General features: G+C 37.0%; 1 protein-coding gene across 1 annotated transcript in view; it reads right to left on the bottom strand.

Annotated features, from left to right (window-relative positions):
* Positions 1-6,670: 6,670 nt before the first annotated feature.
* Positions 6,671-17,430, bottom strand: part of LOC124166794 — a 74,950-nt gene continuing 64,190 nt past the window's right edge. Inside the window, exons 6-8 of the mRNA XM_046544852.1 lie at positions 15,740-15,766; positions 14,938-15,125; positions 6,671-7,423 (exon numbers count right to left, since the gene is read on the bottom strand). Of these exons, the coding sequence (XP_046400808.1) occupies positions 7,070-7,423; positions 14,938-15,125; positions 15,740-15,766 (569 nt within the window). The 3' untranslated portion in view covers positions 6,671-7,069. The remainder of the gene's footprint in view (positions 7,424-14,937; positions 15,126-15,739; positions 15,767-17,430) is intronic.

Here is a 17,430-nt window from a genome sequence, read left to right as displayed (position 1 = left end):
TCAACATTATTACTTACTTATGTACTTAAATTCTGACTAACTTGTAAGCCTAATCTTCATTAAGTATAGCATTTTATATATTTTTACCATCCCACTGAGGTAGTTGTGCTTTTACAGAACATGTAAGCTGATTTCCACGAACTACCCTGAATTTAAAATTTATAATTCCCCATGGCCGAAAATATGACGCAAGTATGAAAAGTATGACACCGACATTGACAAATTACTGCAAATCATTAGAATCAATGAAAAGGAGCAAATGGGGGTTCTCATGGTGCAGTGTTCCCCGTTGAAATCTGAGTGGATGGGAGTCTCGTGAAAATGCAATTTATATGACACCAAAGACATTAATAACAACAATTGTTTTAATAAGAGATAGTAAGTTTTCCCGGCAAATACTATTGATAAAATCTCCTTGGGTTTGGGACCAGGTAAGGATATTTAAGGCCAACGTTTTGATGAGAAACTCCCTTATCATCATTAGGGCTAAGACTGACTACAGAGTTTGGTCCACACTGGTAAACTAGCCAAAGGACTGTTGGCACCCATTGTTATCCAACCCATTCAAATTGGCTCAGGGGGATTAAAATTATTTTTTGAGTCCATGATTGCTGTAATTTATCTACCAACAGTCAGAACTGCATCAAAACACAATCAACATCAAATCCCCTTCATTGCCAACGTAGTTCATATATTTTAGCAATAAGTGTCGGTTCTAATATGCTTGTCAATTGTAGTAGTTGCAGTGCTTAGCAAACTGAAAAGACTGCCGATAATAGATTGGTTTTTTTCCGTTAATGTTTCGGTCAATGCCTTTCGGGCGCTTCTACTAGCTGATGAGAGGGATGATGAAGACAATTTTATGCTTGACAAAGAAGATTTAAGCTTCCTTGGTGAAGATGCTGAAAACATGGGTGATGGAATCGTCACTGAGCACTCTGTTCCAGAATTATCACTTCCCGGCCCCTCTTCTTCGCCTCAATCATCGTCATCAAAATCCATGCCAACAAAAGGTGGTAAACCAACTATGGTCCCTTCAACTTTAGCATCATCCAATGACTCACATGAAGCAAAACTAAGACCAAACCCAAGAAGATTTTATCAACAGTATTCACCGAGAAGGCAAACGATCTTTTATTAACGTCATATGTACTAAAATAATCCAGAGCAATGACATTACACTCACCTGGAAGCCCCAGAAATCACATTTCAAAATGAAAAAAAAATTGATTATGAATATGGAGCGGTGAACTTAGATGTAGGCCTGAGTTTAGAAACCTAGTGCTTATGATGTACATATTTAAATAAGATTGTGGTTGACAAACTGGTTACCCTTATTGCTCAACAAAGTGAGCATCATACAAAAGAAATGGAGACATCTTTCCAAACTACTACCAAAGAGATTAGCACATGTTTGGGGATGAATTTAGTGATGGGTTGTCATGTAGTTCAGAGTTTTGGGGAATATTGGTCCTCTCATCCTGACATGCAAGTGCCCTATTTCAATCAATGCTTTCAGAATGTTTCAAACCCATCTAAACAGCAGTCTACAGATGAGAATAAGATGTGCCTCAAAGGTCACAGCATCATGAAGCAGTACATTAAAAGTAAACCTATAATGCTGGTTTTCAAGATGTGGAGCAGATATGATTCACAATCTGGCTATTTGTATAAATTTGACTTACAAACAGGTCAACAAACTGATTCAGAGTGTGGTTGGGAGGGAGTGAGTAACATTGCTATAACATTAACATTGAGTAAAGATAACATTACATTAAAATTTAGTAACAGTAACTTTACATTATCATTGAGAAACATTGCTTAGTAAATCACTCATGTACTTGCGCTGTGAGATATATGGTCGTTGACAATTTCTTCAACACGCAATTTCGTCAGCTGAGATTACTAGAAAAAAAAATACATGCAGTAGAAGATCGATAATCTGGGAATGTAAATAACGGAATATTCTAAACAACAGAAGGTTTTCCAGAATTTTTCAAAATTTCTATTTTTTAACATATCATCGCTGAAAATATGGCAATCTAACGATCAGGGACACCTCTGACTGACAGAACCATATGAAACCACGCTTGGAACAACACGCAGTCATAAATAAAAGTGGTTTGCATCATTCCATGCAAAACTCCACACTTGTCTGCTAGCACCATTAGATGGTGGCATAGTGTAGCTGCACTAACCAGTACTCCAGTTGCATGATATTGATAGGTATAGCCTATAACATTCACTTTTCTCAGTAACTTCACAAATCTAGTTAATACATATTGAAAACACTTTTTGTAAGTTCTTCTGACAAAAACATTGGGAGCAACAACGCATACATCCCAATGCCACTATTTTCATTACAATACTCCCGTATTCTTTGTTCTGTGTCATCAACAAGATTTGTTGTCCATTATAGTTCATCTCCATTGTTTTACTCCCATCGTCATAGAGACACTGTTACAAGCTGCAGTATGTATTTGTCTCTTGGAGTGTTAGCAAGCAAGCCACTCTGTACACTGGATATAGTGCAGTGATATCATGAAGAGAATTAATCCTACACATAGCCTATGCCATGAAACATAATAATAATAAAGCCTATGTTGCAAAATTCTTGGCAAAAACCAGGTTATGACATTGACATATCAACATCATCATTTTAAAATGTAATTAGTGTGGCTCATGATATTGGAATGCATGAATGCAAAAGTGATTTGGAATGTGATAATGTAGCTTTAGTACGGTGTGCACATTGTTCTCTCCCACTTTGTTTTTACTACTTCATCGAAATACCCCACATCTTCACTTTGCGGACTAATCTAAGCATTTCAGGTGTGTAGTACAGCTGTATATGTGTGTTTTGCACTATTTTAAGTACTTAAAGCAAAGAGTTTTTGGCACTGCTGTGTCGTGACGGGACGACAACTGCTACCTACTAGGAGGACTTCTACCTGGATAAGGTTCCGAAGGGAGAGCAAATCAAATGCTCTTCGGGAGTAACTAATCTCAGCTTTTATTGTTCTTGATATTCAGTCCTTACACTTGCACGGGGGGGACTTGAGGCTGGCCCGCACGGAGGTGGAAGTCTGGGGTATTAAACTTACGTGGCGGCGAGTAGGGAGAGGCAATGCTGATGGTCGGGGTCCTGGTCGTACCCGGTTCGAGTCCCATACGAGTTGATGTTCGAGATCTACCGCGGCTCCCACGTCAAGGTCCCGAAGAGTCCTCGGAGGAGAATTGCAGAAGTCCCCGAACGACAAGCTCGTTCTGCCCAAGCACTCCGCACTTTCTGTACTGCCCAAAAACTGTCCAGCGCGGGTCAGAATTTCTGCCCTATATATCTAGTTCCTGGGGGTGAAGGGGTGTAGGAGTGGGAAAGGGTAGAGTACCCTAGTGCATGTTCCGAATTCTCAGAAATGCTCCTTGGACCCACGCATGCCAGGGCAGGAAAAGTAGCGTCACGCCTCCTTTCCCGCTACACAGAGTATCTTCCGATCATCACAGCTGATTGAAAATGTAATGATACACTGACGCCATTAAATTACATATAATTTTCTCCCTATAGCATTGATATCTTGTAACTTTTTGTCTCCCAATTAAAATGTTACTTGAGGTAGAATACAACATTTTGCATGGAAATGCCGCACATCACTGTTTTGTTTATGACTGCTTGTTGTTCTAAAAGCAGTTTTGTGTGGTTCCAAGCATTCGAGGCCAGAGGTGTCCCATGTAAGTGGTTTAATTGCTGTCACAGGGCATGGCTGTCTTCATGCTAATCTCACAAGAGCTAGTCGACTAATTTGCCATTTCCTTTTGAAAACTATTTCATTACATGGATTTACGATACCCAGATGTGGTGAATTCATGTAACAGAAATCAGGGCATCAACGTGTGATGTTTATTCCTTGAACTTTCCAGACTTTATTAGAAGAAGAGTTGAAATGGGCTGAAGTTAAAACTGAGCGCATCGCATCGCATGCCCAAAATTACTTAAAATCTATGCTAGGAGATCTGCATTTTGATGAAAAATATGTGCACATGAATGATAATTGTTTATTTTCCTCATTCATCAAGCTACAACTGTCATGAAGAGGAATGCTATCAACGTCTATTATCTAAATGCACTCATTTTGCAGCAGTGAGAATCAGCATTTTATCTTAAGCAAGTTTATTCAGATGCCATTTTCTCAAGTGAAAGCACTCTTTTACGATTGGAAGTTCATCATTTTTTGAAAATCCACAAGTGAAAAAGCCACAGCTTCTTCAAGTGCAGGAGCCTTGCAGTAGTTTTTGTACTGGATATGTCAATTGCTTTTCAGAAGTAGATATTCTCAAAAATTTTTTAACCCTTCCTAATGGCCCGTTAGAAACCTGGGATTGAGAGAAGCAGTTCCATGAGAGGAGCAAAAGGTCATCCTTCATCATGCTCTCGAGTTGGTCACTAAGCGGGAGACCTCTGCCGCAAAGGCCACATTCTGAAGGGCCTCTCTCCACTAGAGTCATGCGGACTCGTCAAAGATCGTTTATGAAGTTCATACAGAGTAGATTTTCCAAAGTACTGGCATTATCTGCATTTATAAGATTATCAGGGACAACAAATATTGATAAGAGCTAAAATTTGCAATCGGTTATTATTTATGGTTTAACATATTCAAAGTGGCATCACCTCCAATCAGAGTACATGATAATTACCAATAAGTATATGTTTGCAGTCTTGAAAATGATATGGAATCTGCAACAGGTTCGTGATGGAAAATATGCAAGGGCAAAATATTGATATTCTAGCCGGATTGTAAAAATGTAGAGCCATTTTCTTTCCATTCACCAGTGGTTTCATCAAGAATACTTTCACGACATATCTATCACTATATACAGATGAAGAACTTTCCCAAATGTTTTGAATCTTTTTTAGTCGTGTTTAATCATAATTTTCATGAAATTGATTGGTTTTTCTCATTACTTGATCCTTAGCAATACAAATATGATTTCCACTGATGCCAATGCAGGTTCTGAAAACATTATTTTCCATGTTGCAGAGTAGCATATAAATTAAGGTAACTAATTTATTCACAGGAAATATCAATAATCCAGAATGTGTCTGGTTCCAATCATTCAAGATTATCCAAATTCTACTGCATATACTTATGCGGCATGACTCTCAGCAACAGAAAACATATGCCAAAAAATATCAAGCAAGATGAAGACTTGAAATGTGGAGAAAGCCACATGCTATCAGCAAATGGTGTAATTTGCACGAAATGGATGGACAAAAGATCCGTAATAATGCTATCAAATTTTATAAATTTCAATAAGTCAATCACTGTGTCCAGGAGTCAGCAAAATATGGCAGAAAAAATCCATATTCCTAGTCCAGAGTTTATAATAAGTACGATGACTTCAACGTCCAAATTAATAAGTTCCTAAAATTCTAACTCAATAGGGTAGATTCCTTCATCAAAGAAAATGAAATGCATTGATTGCGATTCCTCACCCACCATTAGTGTATTCATAATATACAAATTATTTGGTTTTAGAAATCCCAGTTTAGACGAATGGCAACGATCAATTTTAACCTCATTTGAAAAAGGCCAGGTTGGCGCCGATGTGATTCCACTCCACGTGACGTCACAGGGACCTAGTTTCTATACGAATAGATAGGAGTTCTACATCGTCTGAGATTACCAATGCATGCATGAGGCACAGAGCTCAGGGATACATCTCTTAATAATAACACATTAAAAATAGAAGTTCGGAAAGTTTCCTTTGTTTGATAGGGGAATAATAATCCTTATTTAAGCCAAGTGCTACCTGCTAGCAGGGTACTCAGCTACTTGCTAGCAGCCTGCGTCGTATCAGCACTCAGGTCTCGCCCCAAGGTCACCTCACACGCCGACAGCTGGAACCAGAAATACCTCACACGGACTTTTCCCATCATTCCTACTTACCCGTCGCATTTTTGCGTGCTTGAAAATTTCACTTTTCGTTTAATCACAAAAAATAGATATCGTCATTCGAAAATCTAAGAGCGTGAAATGCACACTCCAGGAGTAATAATCTTTCGATTAAGGCAATAAAAAAATAATAGGAAACCACCCTTTTCATCAATGACATATCCTTTATGTGAAAGTTAAAATGAACTCAAAGGTCAGTCAGCAGTTCTAATGAATATAAAAATCTCAAGACTAGTCTCAGTTGCTTGATCATTCAAGGAATCTATATGCATAGTTTGTATCATATATCTCTCACTTCAGTTTATTCAGCAGTCCAATGTGGTTCTCCTGTAAGGTACTGCCCATTATATACATGAGCAAGAGTTGAATTTTCTTTGGTCATACTCATAATTTTTTCCTTAAAATTTAACAACCCCTTGTTGATAACAGTCACCTCCTAAGGATGAAAGTGAAATGTAACAAACTCACTAGAGCTACCAGGAAACCACATTCTTAATAATCAATAGGTTAAATGCTGGGTCTTAACATCATGAACTACTGGCTATCTTCCTGAAATAATTTAGCATTGGAAATTTTTTTTTATGGTCTAGATTTGCCATGCATGTAAGTTCACCACCTCTGAATATGAATACCTACCTGAGGAGAAGATTTGGAAATGCCTTTACAAATCTTCACATTCTATAATTTAAGTTTTTTTTATTTCCGATAAAAGAAATATCCTCAGTAAAAATAATTGTTAATTAGCTAATTTTATGACAAAGTAAATTTATACTGCCATTTGATTTCCTATATACAGTAAGAATACTAAAGAGTTAGCACTATCACAATAGAAGTTTACACTATGAGCACCGCACATCTTAGGGCAAATGTCTTCTGAGCCATCACCATTACCAATATATATGATTCAAAGTGTATCTCCATATTGTACGTTAATAAATAAAATACTAAAAATGATATGATTTGCATGACTCTTGGCTTAGCTGGTCCAAATTTAACTCCAAATGAACAACATGGAGCAAATCTACTGAAATATACTCAGAGTAATACAGTTTGTACACTTGATACATCCTAAATACCCAAGATTAATGTCTGATAGGGCAAAATTTCAAGATAGTAAACTATGCCACTGTTTTCCAATTTGAATCAAAACCACAAGCAGTGTCAGAGTCAGAATCCCCACCATTTCCAACATTATTTCTGAGCTCCACTTCATTCAGGGCCTCTGAACTAGCAGAGGGCTCTGTTATTTCATCTCCAGTTGTGGCTGATATAGATGACTGGACTCTACGAAGAGTGGGGGTTGCAGGGGTACTAGCACAAGCAGAGCTGCCTTTCTCAGCAGAGTGACTGACCAGGGCTCGAGAGGGGATATTGCCAAGCTCTTGCTGAGAGCGGTGATGCTGAAGCTGAGCCATTTTAGATCGACGCTTCTTAGCTGGATATTTTGGGGGTGGCATTATTCTTCTATCAACCTGTAAGGGAAAAAAAGATGAAATCACCCTGAGAAATGTTGGTTAGCACTTAAAAGAGGTAATGCTGACACCTAAGATTAAGTCAACTGCATTGCATAACTACAAAAAATTTTTCTGTAAAAATCAGTAAAGCTGACAGTTTCAGGTGGCAATTTCTCACATGAATAAATTTAATTGACTGGTTTTGATGCACTAAATCAGTGGCGTAACTAGGATTAAGCTTTGGGAGGCAAGGAGGTAAAATTAAAAAAAAATGAAATGCCTGGAAATACATTTTTACATCACTTTGGCACTAAATATTTAACTTTAAGCAGATGCAGTAATTACATGTTAAAACTATACAATATCTTTGAATATTTTTTTTCCTCTGAAGCTTTGGGGATCAATTCCCTCATCTCCCCCCATAGTCACGCTGCTGCACTAAATCATCACCAGAAGGTAGAGTAGTACATCAAAATTACTCCACAAAACGTTATCGTCTCATTGAAAATTGCAAATTTTTTCACCTACAATTCAATAAATCCAACTGTAGAAGGCAAGATTAAAATAAACAGTACATACATAGATAGATAATTCTGATAGCATGAACCTTAATGCCTGAGATTTTTTGTCCAAATTAAGTGATAAACTTATATGTATTTTAGTGTGCATCAGATTTTGAGTCATAAGGCCTAAATTTTATTCTTCCAGCTCAATTAGTTAAGGAGATACATCCTGGTACCATGTGGTACTCTTAGGCATTTCAGCGCTCAAACATTTTGTTTTGAGGAATACGTATTCAGAAATTCACATTTTCCTATAGCTAAAACATTCTAACTATTAAGGTAGGTTTGCATGGTGTATTTAAGAAGTAGATATTCTGGCAGTCTCCCCTCCCTCCATGGACTTCCCTTAGCAATTCATTATAAAGCTTACTCCCTTTCATGCTATCTAAATATTCTATTCCAATCCTTCCTCTCCCTCATTTACCAAACACTCTTCCCTCGAACACTATTTCAACATTCTCTTCACTCTTGAGTACTCGCTCCATCCATACCTTCTGTCTCCTCCGCATTTCACCTAGAAGCTACATTCACTTTTTATTGCAAAAAAATTAATTGTTCTAGATTATTTTGCAATAAATTATTATTTCAACATTAAATGGCAGCTTACATTCAGTTACCATAAAATTACAGTGAAGCCTCTTTCAATGACAACTCCCATTTAGCAACCTCCCTCTTAAAGACCACTATTTACGGAACTGATTGTAGTTTCCATCAATCACTGCATCACACAAGTTAATTACCCACATGCATCAGGTCGCCTAATATAACTATCTTGTTTTCCTTACTTTTAGATCTCTTGCCACTCCAGTAATTGGGTATGTACGAGTATGTACATGGAAAAAGTAATGTTGTTTGTAAATCAACATTTTCAACTGTATCTATTATCTATATCTTTATGCTTGTCCATTATACATCCTACAAGCAGCTCACCAAGTAGATCCCCTTAGTGTACCTGCATGTGAAAATTTGCCTGTGAAAGTTGATTCACCAGGGCGATCCATGAAGGAGAACCCAAACCAGTGGAAATCCTGAATAACCTTCCACGAGACTCTCTCAGATTATCCCTTAAATATTTTCAATTCGATTGAGTTCAATGACTTAGATCACCAGTAAATCATGGTTAAATTTTGGTTTTGTTAAAATAAATTCTGCATTTTATTCCCTGTGTGGATTGATGAGTTGCTGTGAACAAATTCCACCATCTCATTTTGGAAAATCAGTGCTATTACTAGCAACGCTTGAATTCTTTCCATTAAAAATTCTTTTCTGCCTTTCATTTCCTCCAATTAGTTTTTCTGGTTGGAGATGGTCGTGGAGGTTGATCAGAACTCAGCCAGCAGGCACACACCCAACCCCCATAATCCCTCGACTAAAATCTTCCATGACAATAAGCTCCAAAGCAGGGGTGGGAACAGAGACTTCAGGCTGCCTCAACAATAATTTCTGCTTTTAGAATGCTCAAGCAGCAACTAATCATGGGTTTTCTCATCATCCTTATAAAATAGCAATTAGTCTGGTTTTTTGATCATTATTCCATAATTAATATAAACGATCTCACACATTTTGAGAGCCTTTGAAACAATGCCAACTGCATCTGAAACTCAAAAGGAAGACAAGTAGGCATATTAAATTGCCCTCATGCTCAGGGCAAGTCCTTCATCAACTGCTCATTGTCTGGGGAAGAGTTGTTTACTGTTATTTAGATTCAAAAGACTAAGGAAAATCAGCAAGGTGAGGAAATGGAACATAGAAGCTCTGATGGGGAATACGAGGAGAGAATACCATGAAATAGTGGAGAATACAGAGTACCCAGAAGATTGGAGACCAACAGACAACAAAGTAAGGGTGATATATTATGATTATGGAGGGTATATAAGATTAAAAATTATAATGGTCAAAGCGGCTGAGAGGTCAATTGGAAATGCTGACAGCCAATGGATAATAAAAACTATGAATAACGGGGGAAATGATAATAAAAACTATGGGAGATAAGGAAGTGGAAGAACATGGACACAGCATGGCAAAAGGAGAGGGCAAGCTATGTTAAAATTAAGGCGAAAGATGAAAGGATGTTGAGAATGCAGATACTATAGGACCATAAGCCTCACTCCACATGCAGAAAAGTTGTTCTGAGAATTTGAAACAGAAGAATAGAGGCAAATAGAGGGCAAACTAGTACTTGGAAGAAGATCAATTATGTTTCTGAAAAGGTAAGTTAACCTTTGATGAGATGGGGTTATGAGAACCCTTGTGGGGAGGAACCTAGAATATCACCATTCATGCCTGTTTTGTAGATTTTTAAAAGCTTTTCATTGAGCAAAATGCATAAAATTAATAGACATTCTTCAGAACATAGGCATAGATTGGAAGAATAGGTGACATTCCTAGTCTTTATACAGCCCACTGCTATGCTTTTAACTTGTACCCTGAGGATATGGTAAGAGAAGTGTGGGATGAGTTGGAAGCCACAGTTAAGTGGGGGGAATAATGGTAAAATCAGTGAGGTTTGTGAATGATTAGGTGTTGATTAGCCAGTCAGCAAGAGGGCTGCACACTATAGTGGATGAATTACACAAGCATTGAGAGTAATTTGGCATGCGGATTAATCATAAGAAGACCAAGGTAATGGGGGTTTGCGAAGCATCCAAAGCAAGGAATGTAGACTCAAAATAAAAGAAGGAGAGTAAACTTGAGCAGGAAGAACGATTCAAATACTTGGAAAGCATCCTAGAGGGAAATGATACAGCAGTAAGGACATCAGAAAAAGAATAGAGCCAGCAACGGAGACATTAACGAACAGGAAAGAGATGATGAGAGGATTGTTACGTAAGAGTTTAAATGAAAGGTTAGTGAAGAGTCTGATCTGGAGTGTAGCACTTCACGGTGTAGAAACATGCACACTTAGGAAGGAAGACAAAGAAAGAAAGGAGGCTTTCAAGATATGGGTGTGGAGAAGAATGGAGGAGGTGAAATTGACGGAGTGGAAGAGGAATGACAAAGTGCTGGATATGGTGGGTTATTACATGAAGCTTCTAGATTAGATACAGAATAATGTTGAAAACAGTTTTTAATGCTGGGTAAGCAAGGGAGGGGAAGGACGACCACTTACCCTTAAGGAGGGAAGACAGGCAGGGGTGATTGCTCTATGTAAACCTACCTTGAACAGTAGAGTACCTAATTGAACAACCACAATTAGCATTTACTTTTTTTAATAGAGAAGTAATATTCAAATTTTATCCTAGGAACTTCAAATCATATCGCAATTTTTCAATGAAATGTCAAATTTGGTGAGCATAAAATGGAGGTAATTTCACCCTCATATGGATATACGAATTTAGTTACGTCGTTGGATTTACGGTGCCACAGCAGCGCTGTGTCATTTTTTTGTTATTATCTTTCAAAGTTAGCCTTTATTTACAAGTTTTCTGATTGATATTGGTAAACACATGTATTATCGTTATTTCCCACCATGTTTTGCTACATTTAAATCATTTTTGTGGAAGTTATAACAAAAAATCTTGAACGCTGCATTCTTTTCCACTTGTTGCCGTAATGCTCTCTATTTCTGTTCCCTTAGTCTGTTATTTTCAAATTAAAGTTTTACTTTCTTGTGTAATGTTTGTTTTGAATATTTTTTTTGATATGCAGTGCTGGACAAACACAGATTTTTTATATTTATACTGTGTATATTTTTATTTATATAAATACTAAAACTGAGGACTGAATAAAATTCGTTTGTGACCATGTGGTGTAATTTTGCTTCACTGCGTCCACCCATATGTTATATCTTGCAGTGTATTTATAAGACTAAGTTATTAAACGTTAATAATCGAACAGGTGTAGGTAAAGAGAGAAGAGACGAGTGTTATTTTCATGATTTTTACAGGATTCTGGCGATCAAGACAAATCTTACAAATATTCTGGGAGCTTATATCCTGCAATATAAAAAAATAAAGTCTTATGGGTTTTGAAATATAAAGAATATGGGATAATAAGCAGCGTGTCAAAGAACTTAACGCTGCTATGGAGGTGGAGCTAGAAGAGCCAGTATTTTTTTCCTACCATGGAGCCCCATTCCCTCACTGAGGACATTTTCTTAGAGATGGACGGGTAAATGTGATGCGTGGGAGTGCACCATATGATGTTTTACTCCTGGATTGGTGGGAAGTCCAAAAAAATAACTTCTTAGAAGAATGGGTTATAGGTGGTATGGAAGAAGGGACAGGCGCCTATTTTCTTTTGTCCAGCTCTGGGTCAGGGAATGATGGAAGAATGTTCTGGGGTGACAAAAATACCCTCACGCTGGGAGGACTTCCCTCACCTTTTCTTTCCGTAGCGTTTCACTGACCCAAACGTTGAGACTATCCATACCTTCCACTAAGCTTCCTTATTCGTAAATCACCGCCTTCTTCCCCCCTCCCACAAAAAGTGATTGAACTTCTCTTCACCCTAATGACCCACCCTAGCAGGACCTTCTTGGAATGAAGGGAGGGCCACCGTGGGGCGTTTTGACAAGGCTTGTGCTCCCTGTCGCTCATGCAGCCATGGAAGGATAAAGAAAGAGCAAGCTTTTGTATCTAATTGCCTCCTAGCACTCAAAAATTTTTTCATGCTAAGAGTTTTCTCCGCTTACCTGGCCTAACGATCTGGGTATTCCCTGATCCTCGGCAGACAACACAATACCATGTATCTCCCTCCCTTCACCTCAAAATAACCTAGCTGGTATTCCTTCTCCTTTCTCCTCCTCACTCATCCCTTCACGTTAGTAAAAACCCTGATGAAAAAAATATCTGTGCATTTGAGTACACAAAGAAACGAGAAATATATTTGCAAATGTTCACTTCACGGTAAATTGTCTATTCTCCTATTCATCATGAAACGATTTTTACCATGTAAATACTGAACTAATTGTCAGGAAAAAGAAATTATTTTCTATCACACAATTACTTGGGTAGTTATCTTCATTTCACCCCAATGATAAACTGTCACGCCATCGGTAATTATATAAACGTCAGCAATTTTATGTGGACTATCGTAGCCGCAAAGGAATAATTTCGAATGATAGGTACAAGACATATAACAGTAACCGTGCAATGTGTTCTTCACGGTAGTCGGTGAAACCTCTGAATCTCCTGGCAAGTTACAGTTGCTTATTCAATAAGGAATATTCACACAACGGTGAGGAAGCATTATTCTAGGAATTCGCATAATGCATTGCGTTAAAATTTTCTTGGAATTGCTGCTTGGTGTAATTCAAACATAGTAACCCTGGGATTTGCCCCAAGGTGACTATCACCACGGCGGGTACGTGGACGCGGAGCGGAGAAGGTGCCCTAGCAAAACTAAGTTGGAAGCCATGGAAAAAACAACCTTGGCTAGCCATGAGTTTCTATGAATAATTCTTGCAAAAAGATGAAGTTTTGTCAATGAACACTATAACAAGACAAACATAAAGATTCTTAGCTAAAAAAGAAAGCACAATTGGTATTGTAATATTTTCCTTTAGTTTAACAATTTCATTTTGTTAATAAATTTTTAGAAAATTAAATAATATGATTATAAATAGATAGTATTTCATGCGAAACATAACTGCTTTGACATTAGCGTTGAGAGTGCAGTACCCGACGTAACAACGAGGAAATTCTTGGCCAAAGCAAAACTAAGTCAGAGACCATGGAAAAAAACAACTTTGGCTAGCCATGAGTTACTATGAATAATTTTTGTAAAAAGACGAAGTTTTGTCAATGAACATTATATCGAGGCAAACATTATGATTCTTAGCTAAAAGAGAAATCAAAATTGGTATAGTAATATTTTCCTTTCGTTTCACAATTTCATCTTGTTTATTTAGTTTAGAAAATTAAATAATATGATAATAAATAGATTATAGCATTTCATACGAAACATAATTGCTTTGACATTAACATTGAGAGTGCTGTCCCCGACGTAGAGACGAGGAAATACTGAGTGCTGCAGCGGCGCCGTAAATCCAACGACATAACTTTTTTCATTAGAGGCCAATAAAATGTAAACTATCAACGATATGCAAACAAAATTTATGTGAAGACGAAGAAAGCAGAAAAAATAGACTACTGAAAATTTCAACATGATCCATTGCAATGTAAAATTTATACACCACTTTAAAAACCACGAGCGCCGCTAAGGCGCAGCGAATCCATATGAGGGTTAAGCCTCGCTTACACACCAAATGGCTGGAATGGAACTCTAAGCTGCACAAGGGCCAGCAAATTCTGATGTTACCCAATAACCTATTCTCTAATCAGTATAACTGGCCAAAGAGCTTGATGAAGGCCCTAGTGATGCTTGTTAAAGAAGGAATGTACCTTTTGTTATCTCTTTCTATGCTTAGCGTGACTAACTCTGATCAAACTTCCTCTTAAAAGGAAAGATTATAGTTGTCTTCCTAATCCTCATTAACCCTTCCCACTTTTCCTACGTTCAATCTCTGACCTCCACCTAGTCTTACTATGTTGACAATCAAACTATTATCAAAATACTGAGGGCTTCCATGCAGATTTAATATAGATACTTCAAACTCGGGCTGAGGGATAGCACAAGAGGGTGACACACAGTGGTGCCATGGTGCTGGAACGCCGTTAACCAGTTAATATGTTATTTGACTTTTGTTCGGAACACCGAATTAACTGCTATTTGGAACGCCATTCCATCACTGGTTAACAAAAGACATAATAGTCAAGTAACACTTTTATCAATTTTGTTGCCACAAAATTTCTAATTCATATATGCATTCGTAACTAAAAAAATGTAATAAAATGTAAATAGCAACTTGTCGAAAAACACACGGAGTAATTTTTCATTCTCAAAAAAAAGTTAAGGAAACTGTGTTAATTTTTCTCTGCTAATTTTGCCATGACATCATTGGTGACACATGTAAATACTTTTTCATAAAAAAATGCATGTAAAACCAATATAAAATAAATAGCAAACCTCCTGGATGTTATCTGCAGAACCCCAAGATTTGTGAATCTTTTCACCACTGTTATTACTGCTGCTTCCATAATTACTTCCTCCATTATTATTTTGGTTGCCAACACCCAGGAAGTTACTGAAGGCTTCAGTTGTCCTTTTCACCCTCACATTCAAGGAACCAATTCTCAAGAATCCTAAATCCTTTTCTGTAAAAAATAGGAATTGAGGAAACATTTGAAAAATATATTACGTATTTATGAGAGGTAGAGTAAAATTCTAGTCAGTGAACAATTAAAATGTGTTCATAAACATGACACAATAATTATCCACAAAAAATGGCTAAAATATCTGAAGCAAAAAAGAAGTATGATCTTTAGGCGAGCAGCTTTCCATTTGATACAGTTTGCATACATTTCCCAACATCCCCAGGCTTCTAAATGTTTCTAATATTCCAGTATGTGCTACATCAAGTAAAGAACCATATCTACTAATCAATCCAAGATTGTCCAAGCCATCATCTGAAATCATTATTCAAAACTGGACTTACAATGAAAAATTGACAAAATATATTGATAAACATCATTGTTAAGTCACACTTAATATTAATATTTGGCAAAACTAGGCTATGCAAAATTTTAGATGCTGCTCAACAGATAAAAAAATAACAGTTAGGGTTCTAGGAAATCCTTGAATTGGCTCATTTAAACTCATTCTTGAGTACAGAGTGATTCCAATTTTTTAAATTAGGTTTTCATTACTTTGAAGAATATAAAAAACACAATAAGTTTTGGTTTCATGAACTAAATGAAAAGTCACATACCTGAATGTTTTTTCCTTGCTTTCATTTCTGAAAAAAAAGACAAAAAGATTAGATTTTTTGAGAAGTACTTCATTAACATGTATGGATCATGCAAAAACTAAGTAGATCAAGATGGCTAAATTCATAAAAGGTCACTCATCTATAGCCATAACTTAATGATGTTATTATTACTTAAATAGAAACCAAGCATGCATAGATTGAGATTAAAAAATACTGAACCGTATAATTAAAAGAAAAAACTAAAGGATAATTAAAACAAGATTTTCCATCCTACCTGATGAGCAATCCATTATAATGAGGAAATTATCCTTACTTCCAAAATAATGAAAAACCGCTCTCATGGACATGCACTCATCATCATGCACGTACTTCCAATCCACAGGTGTTATCAAAAATGGCTTCTCAGAGAGTAAATTATTAAATACAAAACATACTATTCCAAAAGCAGTTTGGCCAGGCAATTGTTTATTCTCATTCCCATTTAGCAGCCACATACATAGTACCATGCACAAATAAATAGTATCATTCACTCTCAGTAAGCAGGTCGTAGTAAACACTGCAAACCTACTAGTCAAGCTATAGATGAATAAGGAATTAGCAAGCAATCAATAGAAAATCATAGGAGGACATATGAATGCAAAAATTTCACCCCACCATAGTTTTAAATTTTCATCATACAATAACAACTTCAATCCAATGATGTAATTACATCCATGGAGTTCTTGTGGTTCTGACTAGTTTCAATGACACAGCAAAAGGAATAATTCAGGAGTAAAATATGGGATATGGAACTAAAATACTGCAACCTCAATGACTGTGATTCCGACACGCATTAGCATGAAGGAGAATTGAAAAATGCGAGGAAATACTAGGATCAAAACTGACTGCTAATTTCCATCTACATTCCACCAAGCCTAAGGCTATTTTCACACACACCAGCAAAGTTGGCTCAAATGCTGGCACCACCCAATGAATGCTTTCAGACACATAGTCCAGGATTATTTACACTGATAGCCCAATATATTGTGAATATTACTGATATGTCAGATTTTCAGAAAAATATGTGTAAAGATAATCTGATTACGCCATTGCATTCATCCATGAAAGGAATTGAGGATTTATGAAAGACTTCTCTCAATACTATCCAGCTTCCCTTTGAAACTGCTTATTTAAGTCTAATTCCAAGAGCAAAGCCTGCTCCCTACTAATTCCATCATGATAGATATCTGTGTTTAAATTTACATGAAAGATTTCTGTGCTTTTTGGCAAACAATGAGAATTGTAATAAGATACAAGAGAAATGACCTAGCTAACCTAATTTCTTCCCAGCCGAAACGAATTATAATTGTGTGAGCAAACTAATATATAAATAGCCACTAGTGCTGGCTCCATCTTTCAATTTTCTCACTTCATAACTGGCTGCACTACGTTGAGTTGCAAATGGTCATACTGCAACCTGGGACTGGGCCACACGACCTGACTAGAGTTTTGATGTACAGTACACATTTACTGTGGTGTGTGAATATACCTTAGAACAACACTATGATAAAAAATATCCAGATACGCATGTATCACCTACACAAGTAATACTGGCGGGAAAAACTACAGAGCCTGTAGAAAAGAGAGGTCATGCTTTAGTAGTTCAAAACTCTAATTTATAAGGGTTAAATTTCACATCAAAGGCTGACAGG

This window comes from Ischnura elegans, chromosome 1 (genome assembly GCF_921293095.1).
Source record: "Ischnura elegans chromosome 1, ioIscEleg1.1, whole genome shotgun sequence".
Lineage (NCBI taxonomy): Eukaryota > Metazoa > Arthropoda > Insecta > Odonata > Coenagrionidae > Ischnura > Ischnura elegans.
Note: the sequence above shows the minus strand (reverse complement) of the source record. Positions and strands in the feature narration are given on the sequence as shown.